The sequence below is a fragment of the Saccoglossus kowalevskii genome, chromosome 11 (genome assembly GCF_978046115.1).
Source record: "Saccoglossus kowalevskii chromosome 11, keSacKowa6.1, whole genome shotgun sequence".
In the NCBI taxonomy this organism is placed as follows: domain Eukaryota; kingdom Metazoa; phylum Hemichordata; class Enteropneusta; family Harrimaniidae; genus Saccoglossus; species Saccoglossus kowalevskii.
Window position 1 is genome coordinate 18,659,022 of NC_140651.1, and position 12,416 is coordinate 18,671,437.

Genomic DNA, 12,416 nt, shown 5'->3' on the forward strand with positions numbered 1-12,416 from the left:
TTCTCACAAAAATAGTTTACAATTCATTTTATCTATTGGAGACTAAATTAACATAATTTTTTGAAGTCCAATTTTAAAATCTAATTTTTTTCATATGTGAAGTCTCATGTCCCAAATACATTACTTTTACATTTTACTGTGGCGTGCACAAGTCCAGTGAATGTCTAAACGGGAGAAAGGTTGTCAATCTCCCGCGGACATGTCACATAATTGTTCGCAACTCCTCTGTCATGAATGGAAGAATCTTTACAATGGGAGACATTTGTAAAGGTGGTGGCGGGGAAAATCCACCACCTGAAATGAACGTTTGATTGTAACCAAGTCCACCGTTGCAGTACACTCAAGTATTCATATTAATTCTGCCTGTTCAAGTTCAGTTGTATGGCACAAGCAAATCAGATCCATCATACCTGTTTTATAATTAGTATTTTGACTTTCAATGCAAGCAGTTTAGAAGTCTTTCAAAAGTGGTGTATTGCCAGAAGCAACACTGTCCCTATGATTGGAAGGAACTGTAACTATCAAACCAGCTCTGAGAACAATCTATTTTCAATACAAAGCGGTATACTTGAAAAAAAAATGCTGGAAAACAGAATTTTAAGATGCTAAAACTTCCTGGGTTACGTGAAGCAAGCTTCCGTAAAAATATTTTTCATTTCAATGAATAATCTGTCAAATTCTCTGTGAAATTTTATTACTGTAATCATGCATGTAATCACATTTTTTTTCTCACAATATAATGATTTTTAAACACAACATTTTCTAAGCAACTGCTTTGCAACAAAATTAATTATCAAGGATTTAGGGGGATTCAAGGTTTAGCTCTTATTTGAATCTAGCAAAGATAAATTCTTGTATACATATTAACGTTTTCACAACCAGACATTTTTTTTCAAATTTTTCAGCACTTTTTCCTTATATTCTTTAATATTTCTGGAAATGAGACATCAGACATAATCTGAGTCAATTATCATTTTTTTCTCACAAAGTTTGGTTATTTTTGTCCTAATCTTCTGAAGGAGAGTGCAGACTATAAACGGGACTATTTTGTGAACTTTTGATGAAAAAAAGGAACTGGATGTGAAAAAGTTAAAGATTATCTTTATACGGTATGTAAACTGACCGGCTGTCTCACTTTGGTGATTTTTGACACACAGAATGGTCACACAGAAAACTCTTTTTGGCTATAACTATCTTTAGATGCAAACTGACCGACTGTCTCACTTTGGTGATTTTTGACACACAGAATGGTCACACAGAAAACTTTTTTTGGCTATAACTATCTTTAGATGCAAACTGACCGACTGTCTCACTTTGGTGATTTTTGACACACAGAATGGCCACACAGAAAACTTTTTTTGGCTATAACTATCTTTAGATGGAAACTGGCCGACTGTCTCACTTTGGTGATTTTTGACACACAGAATGGCCACACAGAAAACTCTTTTTGGCTATAACTATCTTTAAATGCAAACTGACTGGCTGTCTCACTTTGGTGATTTTTGACACACAGAATGGTCACACAGAAAACTCTTTTTGGCTATAACTATCTTTAGATGCAAACTGACCGACTGTCTCACTTTGGTGATTTTTGACACACAAAATGGCCACACAAAAAACTCTTTTTGGCTATAACTATCTTTAGATACAAACTGACCGACTGTGTCACTTTGGTGATTTTTGACACACAGAATGGCCACACAGAAAACTCTTTTTGGCTATAACTATCTTTAGATGCAAACTGACTGGCTGTCTCACTTTGGTGATTTTTGACACACAGAATGGCCACACAGAAAACTCTTTTTGGCTATAACTATCTTTAGATACAAACTGACCGGCTGTGTCACTTTGGTGATTTTTGACACACAGAATGGCCACACAGAAAACTCTTTTTGGCCATAACTATCTTTTTATGCAAACTGACCGGCTGTCTCACTTTGGTGATTTTTGACACACAGAATGGCCACACAGAAAACTCTTTTTGGCCATAACTATCTTTATATGCAAACTGACCGGCTGTCTCACTTTGGTGATTTTTGACACACAGAATGACCATAACTGCATTATAGGTAATCCCATCTAGTGGCCATATAAGCTTTATCTAGAAGACTAAAGTAAGAATCATCGTGGAAAACTCTTTTTGGCTGTACTTATCCTATGTAAATCTTTTTACACAGAAGCAATAAAGTTATTATTATTATTGTGGAGCTAAGTGGTCTCATGATATTTATGTGAAAACCAAAACCAACATATTTTCCTACTTCTTCAATCAGTTAGATTTTTAGCTTCAAAGATGAACAAATGATTAAGAATGAATCACTTAATATTCTTTCTATTTTCCTGATGGCAAACGTAAACAGCTGTCTTGAAATATCTTCACAAAGTGTATTTGCCATGCGTGTAAGTTTGTTTGTTTCTCACACAGATCAAATGTAAAATCAACACCACTCCATACATCAGTATGAAACACAACCAACATCCAACATCCAAAGGCAGTACTTGACTACCTCATGACAAACAAATTGAGAGCGTACAAGTATGAAATCAACGGTGAAAACACACACACTACGTTTGGCAGACACAGATCGTGTACTTGTCTATTACCCACGTACCACCTGCCCTACTTAGAAATACACTCACCTTTGTTATACAGTGACCCAAGCATGAACTTTCCGAATTCAATCACTTATTTTAAAAGCCAAATTCAATAGTACAACAATATACTCACACTGCAAGTATCCACATGTATCTCTGTCACATTTAATGAAATTGAACGACACTAATAAAATTCTCTTTGTCATCACAAGTATATGTGATCGCTTACGGTATTATATCATCCAGATTTGTATGCAAATTATCAGTTAATGACCTTCAAGGTCAAATGTAAGGGTACAATTTTATTGTTTTGTGTTTGACAGGAAATGTAAATATTTTTAAAATTACTGGAGAAAACAGCCGAAGATGTGAGAACAAACACATAGAGAAAGTCAGTAGAAGTATACTGTAAAATACTTTATTTTAGCTGGAATCGATTTTTGCTGAAAAGACTTTTGGGGTGTTTTGTATGCAATTTATTTACAGACTTTTCACAAGTTGAATGTAAAATATAGAAAAAAAGGTATATTTGCTGGATTTTATTTTCACTAATTCATTCCTTCAGCGAAAATAGCAAAAATTAATTCCAAGCGAAAATAAAGTATTTTACAGTACTTGAGACAAATTCAAAACTATTTTTAACTTCTTTTTTTTTACCTAATTCCAAACCAAACACTATAACTTTGTATATGTATATGCATGAACATTTATAACAACACAGAAATCTACTTTGATATTCATTCAATATATATGTGACTAATAAAACTGCCACATCTGTACTGACAGGAAATATAGCATGAGGTTATCACGAGAAACCGCAAAGTATGACACAAGGCAAGATGGTGATTGTATCGGCAGATGCATAGCAGAGGTCGATGTGACCCTGCACTGCCCGAGTGCATACTTTGCAGTATTCTTGTGATAAATTCATTATTATACATTTTTTTTCTGCTTGTGGAAATAATTTAATGGGAGAATATATCAAGAAATAGAAACAACAATCATTGTTAATGACATAGCCCCTGTTGTATTTAAGAGAAATGACATCCATGCCTTAAAGATAAAGTAATTAAGTATGGCAAAAAAAACAAGATGGCTGCAAGTCAAACTGGATATGCAGATCACTGGTCATGTGATCAGGTAACTTGTCTCTGAATGAATTTGTTGTGTATGATCAGTAATTGAGAGTGAATAATAGATATTTCATTTCGCAATTTTGGTGTTTCGGTTACATGCACTGGGTTTTAAGTCTGTCAGGGAAACATTGAGCTCTATTGTTATTTTACAAGTTCATGTAAATTTCATTCAGTGGAATATACTTACATGTAGCAGTGAAAATAGCAAAATTAAAATCCAATGAATAATTCATCAATTTACAGTAGCAATACATTGATTGCTCAGATAAATCAAACACACACACACTGCACTCACAACCTTACTACTGTAAAATACTTTATTTTTGCTTGGAATTAACTTTCGCTGAAGGAATGATTCAGTGAAAAAAAATCCAGCGAATATACCCTTGTTCCTATATTTTACAATCAACTTGTCAGAAATCAGTGACAATAAATTCCATAAAAAACACACAATAAGTCTTTCCAGTGAAAATTAATTCCAGCTAAAATAAGGTATTTTACAGTATATAACCGTTTACTCTGAAAGCCTAATTATAACAACCTGCTTTATAATATGAAGACCAGTTCATTACAATCAAAGTACATTTAACCCCATAGACCCCTGGATCAACAAGTAGGTCACTACTGGTACTTAACAAGTATATGTAGGTTGGTCACTGTTTATTTTATTACCCTGGGTAATGTGTGGGCTTTTATAACAGTGGATGATTGAAATTGGATTGTTATTCCACCAATTCATGCTACAGTTGTACATTCACAGTACAATATGTTGCAATTGTTAACCTCCGAAGGGACACTTTAGAAATGACGTGTGTTCACAGCATGAGAGCACAATTTGCATAATTACACATTCCAACATTGATACTTCCAGATACTTGTAGGCTCTACTGTCTTTCTTTCTTTCTTTCTTTCTTTTTTTCTGAGACACATTCATACACTCGAATGAAATGTTGAAATGTTTGCTCAACTCATTATGTGTTTAAACACAAATGCATTAATATGACATTCTGAATATCGTGGTATTTACAAATTAAATCCAGGTTCTTTTATTATTTCCATGTATAATCACAAAGGATAGAATATATAATCTATGACTATAGTTGCGCATATACGATATAAGCAGCAGCTTAGGATCACTGGTGTACAATGAATATATATACAGATTAAAACAATCATCAATACCTACACAGTTCACAGACTGATGTGCGAGTTTCTTGCACTGACATTTAGGTGTATATCTAAAGCACTTGATGTTGTAAATATGTCTTGCTGCATGCTTTTGGATATATAATTAGAAATGAGTGATTTTTCCATTCACTGACATCTTGAAGAAGTGTGTGGACTGAATGTCTGCCACAAAAATCAAATGAATTTTAATTTTAATTTTTTTCTTTTATAGCTCAATGTCAAAATGATCTTTCAGAGAGAAGTATTGTAAAATACATACTTCATAAAAATTGATCATTATCAAATTAGTATAGCACATTATTGAAATGTGGACAATACTGTAGAATACTTTATTTTCGCTTGGAATTTATTTTCGCAATTTCCGCTGAATGGATGATTTCGTGAAAATAAAATCCAGCGAATATACTTTTTTTCCTATATTTCACATTAAATTCATCAAAAATCAGTGAAAATAAGTTCCATACTAAACGCCCAAAAAGCCTTTTCAGCGAAAATTAATTCCAGCGAAAATAAATTATTCCACAGTATACTTGCCCATTTCTTGAATCCCACACAATTGTTTGACGTCACAACATAGCTCTGTTCATTGTTTCCATGTTTGATTTCTCTGATAATACAGAATCTGACAGTGGAAGGAAAAAATATATTCGAAGGAAAATAAAATAATCCCATACCCTTGATTGCAAGTTCACATTGCAGGATTTCAATAAATTTGTATCATATTAAATATTTACACATCCTTATCAAATTTTAATAAGCCTTTTCAAGTGGTGTCTATGGAAATATTACAATAATAATATAAAAACGGATTGAGAGACAAAGGTTGCCAGTGAGTTAAACAAATCAATACCAGTAAAGGAATTAAATTGTTTTAAAATCAATCGTGGACATTTCTAATTATTTGCCCTATTTTGAGTAAAAAACAATAAATCCAATTGAAAAAACAGCCTTGTCTGATATAATTGAACAAAATTTGGAAAATTTGGAAAAATCATGAAAATTTAAAATTATGCATTTCATGTTCTAACTACATGGCCCATGAAGATATAGGTACACAAATACATTGTAGATTTGGGTCGCAATCAAGAAGAACTTTGAAACATACGATGATTGCCTAGACAAAAAGTAATTTAACATTGCAGTGTATATTACTGACTATCGGTATGTATAATTAATACAGCAAATGCAGAGAAGAGAAATGTGCAATAATATCCCACTGTTGACATGACAGGTTATATCATGTGTTAACGCAGTGTAGCCAGTCCTACTTATTTACTGTATATACTTTATTTTAGCTGGAATTAATTTTCGCTCAAAGACTTTTTGGGTGTTTTGTATGTAATTTATTTTCACTGATTTTTGACCAGTTGAATGTAAAAAATAAGGAAAAAGGGTATATTCGCTGGATTTTATTTTCACCGAATTATTTTCTTCAGCGAAAATAAAGAAAACTAATTCCAAGCGAAAATAAAGTATTTCACAGTATTATAAAGCCATATAAAATGCCCAGGAAGGGAAACAAACTGGTTCAAAACAATGATAACTGAATATTTAAATAAAATAACTTTTTATCCAGCGCCAGTAGTGATGTCCAGCTGTCGACTGTAGGACTTTGAAATCTAAACATACCCCCTAGAGTGAAAACACTGTGTTTGAAATGAACAACATCAATGTCTACCTAACTTAGGAATGTGCACATTCAGTGATGGTGTGATGCCTACAAACAGCTCAGTGTTTGTTAATGTTGACATAAGAGCTGTGTGTGTTCATATCTAAACTACAATATGTACTATTTCGGAAATTAACGTTATCCACTAATGAATTATCAATCACAATGATTTTAGGAGTACCGTGTATATATAAAACCTTAAAATCAGCAGAGACCAAAAAAAAAAAAAAAAAAACTTAATTGCAAGCAGTACATTAGTGTCTCAGAGGGAGGTGTATTAGCTGGAAACATCTGTTGTTATAAACCCTAGGAAATCTCATCCACCCTTTCCAGCTTACAAAAATACTGTTTCTTGTAGATCATCGCAGCCCATGCCAAACTGAACACTAGTGTCACTAAAGAAGGAAGTCCATCTTCTCTGTCATTATTGTCTGCCACTTCTGTGGTCAAGTTTGTCTGCTACCGCAACACAGTGATAAAACAACGTTTCCATTACCATAGAGACAGGGACATTGTTCTGAGTGTGTATGGTAAATTTTATCAATATTGCCATAGTTTGAAATCTAGACACAGATGCTTTATACTGTAAAATTATTCAATTTATCTGGAATTAATTTTCGTTGAAAGATGTTTTGGGTGTTTGTGTGGAATTTATTTTCACTGATTTTTGATGAGTTGAATGTAAAATATAGGAAAAAGGTATATTCGCTATTTTATTTTCACTGAATCATTCCTTCAGCAAAAAATAATTCCAAGCGAGAAATAAAATATTTCACAGTACATGGTATATGTTACCCACTGGTTGCTTTTAAACAGACAAATTACAATGTTCTAAAATAAGTTTTTCTTTTCCCAAAGATTTAGTTCAGAACATTCTGATTCAGACAAGTTGTGTTCATATCTGCCATCAGGAAAATTATTCTGGCTAAAATGAAGAGCTTTATGCACTGTACTGTCAATTCATAATAATTTGAGACTAAAATTTGTGTCTTTCATTAGAAAAGTTTATAATTTAAAAAAAAAATTCTTTTGCTTGGGAATATTTCAATTTAACCAAGTTTTGTTGTACTGAAATATCAAAATAAAAAAAGGCAAATAAAATTTATCAAACTGATTGATAGTACCAACCTAGCTCATTATTAATGCGAATCAAATTTGTAAACGAAATAAAAAATTAATATCTTTGAAATAAAAACACAAAATGCGATAGACAACTGAGATACAATGGACTACCTTTTAATTGGTTATTTTTACCACAATCATGCTTTTATTACAAAATTAATTAAGATTGATTAAAAAAAAACTACTAATTATTGCAGTTTGACATTATAATGGATTTGCTTGTAGATGTTTATATCATCTACTACATAAAAGAAGTAAATGAACAAAATCATTTACATGAATAGAACATGGCTAATTTACATACAAATAAAATTAAAAAAAATAACTAATTTGCATAAAATCAGAAACACAATTATCTGTTGTCCTCGATCTAAGGTCAAAAAAAATTGTTTTGTTGCCCTCAGCGACTGACCGAAAAATATGAAATATCGGGTCGCGTTTTTTTTTTTTTTTTTTTTTTTTTTTTTTAAATAGGCCCAAATATTAAAAACTCACCATTTTAAGCAGTGAAAAAGTGTTTCCTCTAAAAATTTACAATACCCTTCAAGTTTAAAAAAAAAAAAAAATCCGACCGACCGACCGACCTGAGGGCAACATAAGTTTTTTTTTGGGGGGGGCCTAATGATAAAATAGGCATGTGTTTACTGAAGTCCACATCAAGTATATGTACAATGGACATTCTAAATAAATATGAAGTAAATATTAACCCTACCAATCATTTTTAGTGCAACAGTTTTAATAATTTTTTGGTTAATTTTGGAGCAAAATGACAGAATTTCCCTTTTGGTATAAATGTGAACAACATTTTTGGAGGAAAATTGACATAATTAAGTATGCTTACTTTGTGGCTGGGTGACAAAAGTTGACTGTGACTGAGTTAAAACATTATGTTTACCAAGGCATATTTACAGACGGATGTCTCTAAAGATTAATTCAACAAAGAATTCAATATTTAACTATTTTTAAACTCATATTGTTTCCCGTGGAGAAAACTTATTTTAGTTTTAGTTTATCCCAGAAATGTGTTTTTTTTAAAAAAAAAAAACATTTACAATAAGTACACAATTAAAATCAGCTAAACATTAGTAAAACATTAATATAGGTATTCTCAGCGCAACAAACCCATTCATCTTTATAATTATCAGAAGATTTCACAATTCAAACTACAATGACAGATTACTGTGGACCCATTTGAATAACATTGGAAAGTTTTCAAATAATTTTTTTTTAAAAAGTTTTGTTTCTAGTCCTGAGATGCTTCACAAAATGAAACAGTAATTTGTTTTCTTGCTATTTTTTCTGCCTTTTATTTTTACAGTACCAGTATTTTGAAAGAAACCAGAGAAAAAAAATGCTGTGAGCAGCGCATGGGTTCGTTTAAGAATATGAATCATTAACGCAAAACGCATAATTTTTTTTAATACAAACTTGACTATTGCCACCTGTAAGTATTTCAATAAGTTTCCATGGAGACAGGAACCGAAATAAGATATTTCAATATTTAAATGGTATTTACAATATTGGTGAAAATTTCACAATTTGGTTTCATGCTGCAAGCATGACATTAGATAAATATTGACAGTTTTTGTTATTTTTGCTCATAACATACAAGTATGAGAGGTGATATATATATTAACACAGGAAAGAAAATAGCAAAACGGGCATATTTTACTGCAAACAAAAATGAAATATCGACCTTATGGCATACAGTATTATTAAATCGTGATCAAGGCCACGACCGTGACCTGCAATGTAACCCTTTTTATTAAAACCACAACTTGATATGAAACGCAATATGAAACGCGTTGAACGAGGTGACAAAAACAACTATATAACCGGTGATGTGAAAATTCAACCAACCTGTTTAGTTCGTCCATCTGGCAGTGTTGCGTTAACAACGTACTTGTCATCAACGGCGTTTAAGTACTCTGAAACGCGGCCGCTACTACTACGGGTATCAGCGTCCGTCGTCTTCTTGATAATGTTTTCCGAACGCCAACGAAAAGGGTATAAATCGGCCCCGTCCGCGCTCCACTGGCGAGGAAGCGTCCTTCGGGGTGTGTCCCTCTCTGCCATGTTCAGAGATAGCGTCCTAAGACACTGTCAAGATCATTTGAATACAGATTTACCGCCGATACTCTAACGCTATGTGTCCATCCTTGTTACGATAATAACCACTTTTGTATACAAGTTGACACTGTGACATTTTCATCAGTATAACGCATCTATTCAACGAGAACGTAGTAAATCCCCCACCACCTGCACAAATCCAGAGCGCTACACCCGGAAGTACTCTAAATAATATCGCTGTCGTTTCCTATGTATCTAGCTGCGGTCCTGGTGACGATCAATTTGCAAAGTAAAACAAACCGTGGCGGGTAGGGTTCTTCTCGGACAGTGGATCACTTTCCCATATCGCCATATTGGTTTCATTTGCAAACTGCCCTCAGCGACAGAAATATGTAAGTGTAACGTTATTGAGGGCGCACTTTAATAAGGTGGCTTCGTCTAAGTTGTGCTCTGATTGACAGGACGGGTACTTCGTACATTAGAGCCGTGAGCAGAGACTGTTTTACTTCCAGGATAGTGACAATGATCACAACACGTGGTCCATGTTAAGACAATAAAAGGAGGAATCTAGTTATACACTTATAAACAGTAATAACCTTTCTTAATCTATTGAGGACAACCTCCGACTGTGAAGTACTTTATTTTCATTGGAATTTATTGAATTTTCAATGGAAGGATGAGCCATTGAAAAATATATTCAGTATTTTTTTTCTATAATCTGCAATCAACTCATCAAAAATCAGTGAAAATAAACTTCATACAAAGCGATAAAACATTCTATAGTAAAGAACTTTTAAAGTAGGTAATGTGGTAATGCCGATCTGCCAGAGAAAGGAATATGAAGTTGAAATATCATTACTTCATCAAAATTAACCATCATCGAATGCGTATAGCACAAATATTTCGCGTTTGTCGAATCCCACGCTGTGTTTTGACGCCACAACGACATAACGGCCGTTTTTCGTCCTGTTTTCGGGTTCGATTTCACGCGTAACGCGGGATCTCGCAGTGAACGGTAACTGGTATATTGTACCCTCCTAAATTCATAGAGCTTCTTCATCATCTAGAGATTCAGTCTGTTAGTCGAAATTTCCTCTTTAACCAATGAAGATTGTAATGAGTGCGAGGGAATACATTTTTATTTCGACTTTATACGAAAAGGAACATAATAATTCAGCGCTCATTCACTGTAGCTCAATTGATTTCTTGTGATAGAGTTGCGTCGACGGATCATACATTAAATCGAACAATGAATATTTCAAGACGGTCTTTGCCTCCATCGCTATACTGGTATATTCACATGCAATAACCATAAACATTAGTGTTCACTTCATTACCAATAGTGCCTTTAAAAGATGGTAATCGTCTCGATGCGTGTGCGCCGCGCGACGACTACCCTTTAAAGCAGCGAGAAGGGTTTGATGACGTTTTTGAATAAAGCATTCTCTGTCGGTTGTTACATTTAGAGCCGTAATTTAGCGTATGTGAATCAAAAGCCTAAGTATGGAGGGACAAGTTCGCACTGGACGGTCATTGTTTACATAATTAACACGTAACGAAAATAATGGCGAGCCTTGTAAAAATGACATAATCCGCGATTGCGATTTAAAAGAAAGTTGCGCAAAGTTATCACAATGTTTCTCTGACGAAGTCCTGGCTGACAATAATGCTGTCAATGGACGTTAGATAAACACTCATTGTTTGCGACATGAGGCTTATCACCGTTATATCAGAATCGTTAACAACATGTATACATGTAAGATGTTATCATTTAAACCCTTCCCAAAGATAAATATTATGCAAATATCCACGAAACGACTGTTTTGGTTATTTGTATTAGCGTAACACTAATTTGAGCAGCGTCTTTCCGAAATTTCGATATTTCAAAAATCGGGGATGTGTATCAAGGTCTAAAATAATCGTTTTATAACATTTTGAAAAATCAAGAAAAAATGAAAAATTCCTTCTCGCTATCATACACAGATACAGTTGATATTGTAATTAATGACCTAGCTTGACACGTAATTTTGACAACTGTTTGAATTTAAAGCTTACCTGTCAATGCAAAAGTGACTTTCAACAAATCTTTTAAAACTGGCCTATATCAATATGCGAAACATAGTGAAACTATAACCACCTTGGCCACGAACATCTCTTTAGTAGAGCCGTGAGGGTTAAATTTCTATCATCATACCCAAATGTAGTAATGTTTCAGTATTTTTGTCTTATATACTAAATAACCGTATGCTCTTTAATAAACCTTGCAGCATAATACATTGTGGGGCTTAGATTCAGAGGGAAATGATAGTTGAAAATACTACAGAGGAAGAAAATGATAAATTTTGAAAAATAAATTGCCACCATTCAACCACCTGTATATACACGATGTGTTATGTGAAATTTGAACATGATCGAGCCATGATTGATATAGTGACTTATGCAGAGGCAAATCTTTTCTTTTGATTTTGTCTGCTGTATTTTGAAAGGAATAACAAACGGTGTAGCAATACATGTATATCTAACCATTTTTTTTGCAGGAAAAATATACAAGCCATGATTTTGGCGGGAAAGTATAAAATGATAAACACCACATTAACAAAAAAGCACAGCATATTTGGTTACTTTGCCTTCTAAGT

The 12,416-nt window shown here is 33.4% G+C and overlaps 1 protein-coding gene across 1 annotated transcript in view; it reads right to left on the reverse strand.

Annotated features, from left to right (window-relative positions):
* LOC146736260 (uncharacterized) overlaps positions 1–10,112 on the reverse strand; it is a 28,909-nt gene extending 18,797 nt beyond the window's left edge. The window contains exon 1 of the mRNA XM_085505236.1: positions 9,571–10,112. Coding sequence (XP_085361362.1) covers positions 9,571–9,786 — 216 coding nt within the window. The 5' untranslated portion in view covers positions 9,787–10,112. The remainder of the gene's footprint in view (positions 1–9,570) is intronic.
* Positions 10,113–12,416: the final 2,304 nt, after the last annotated feature.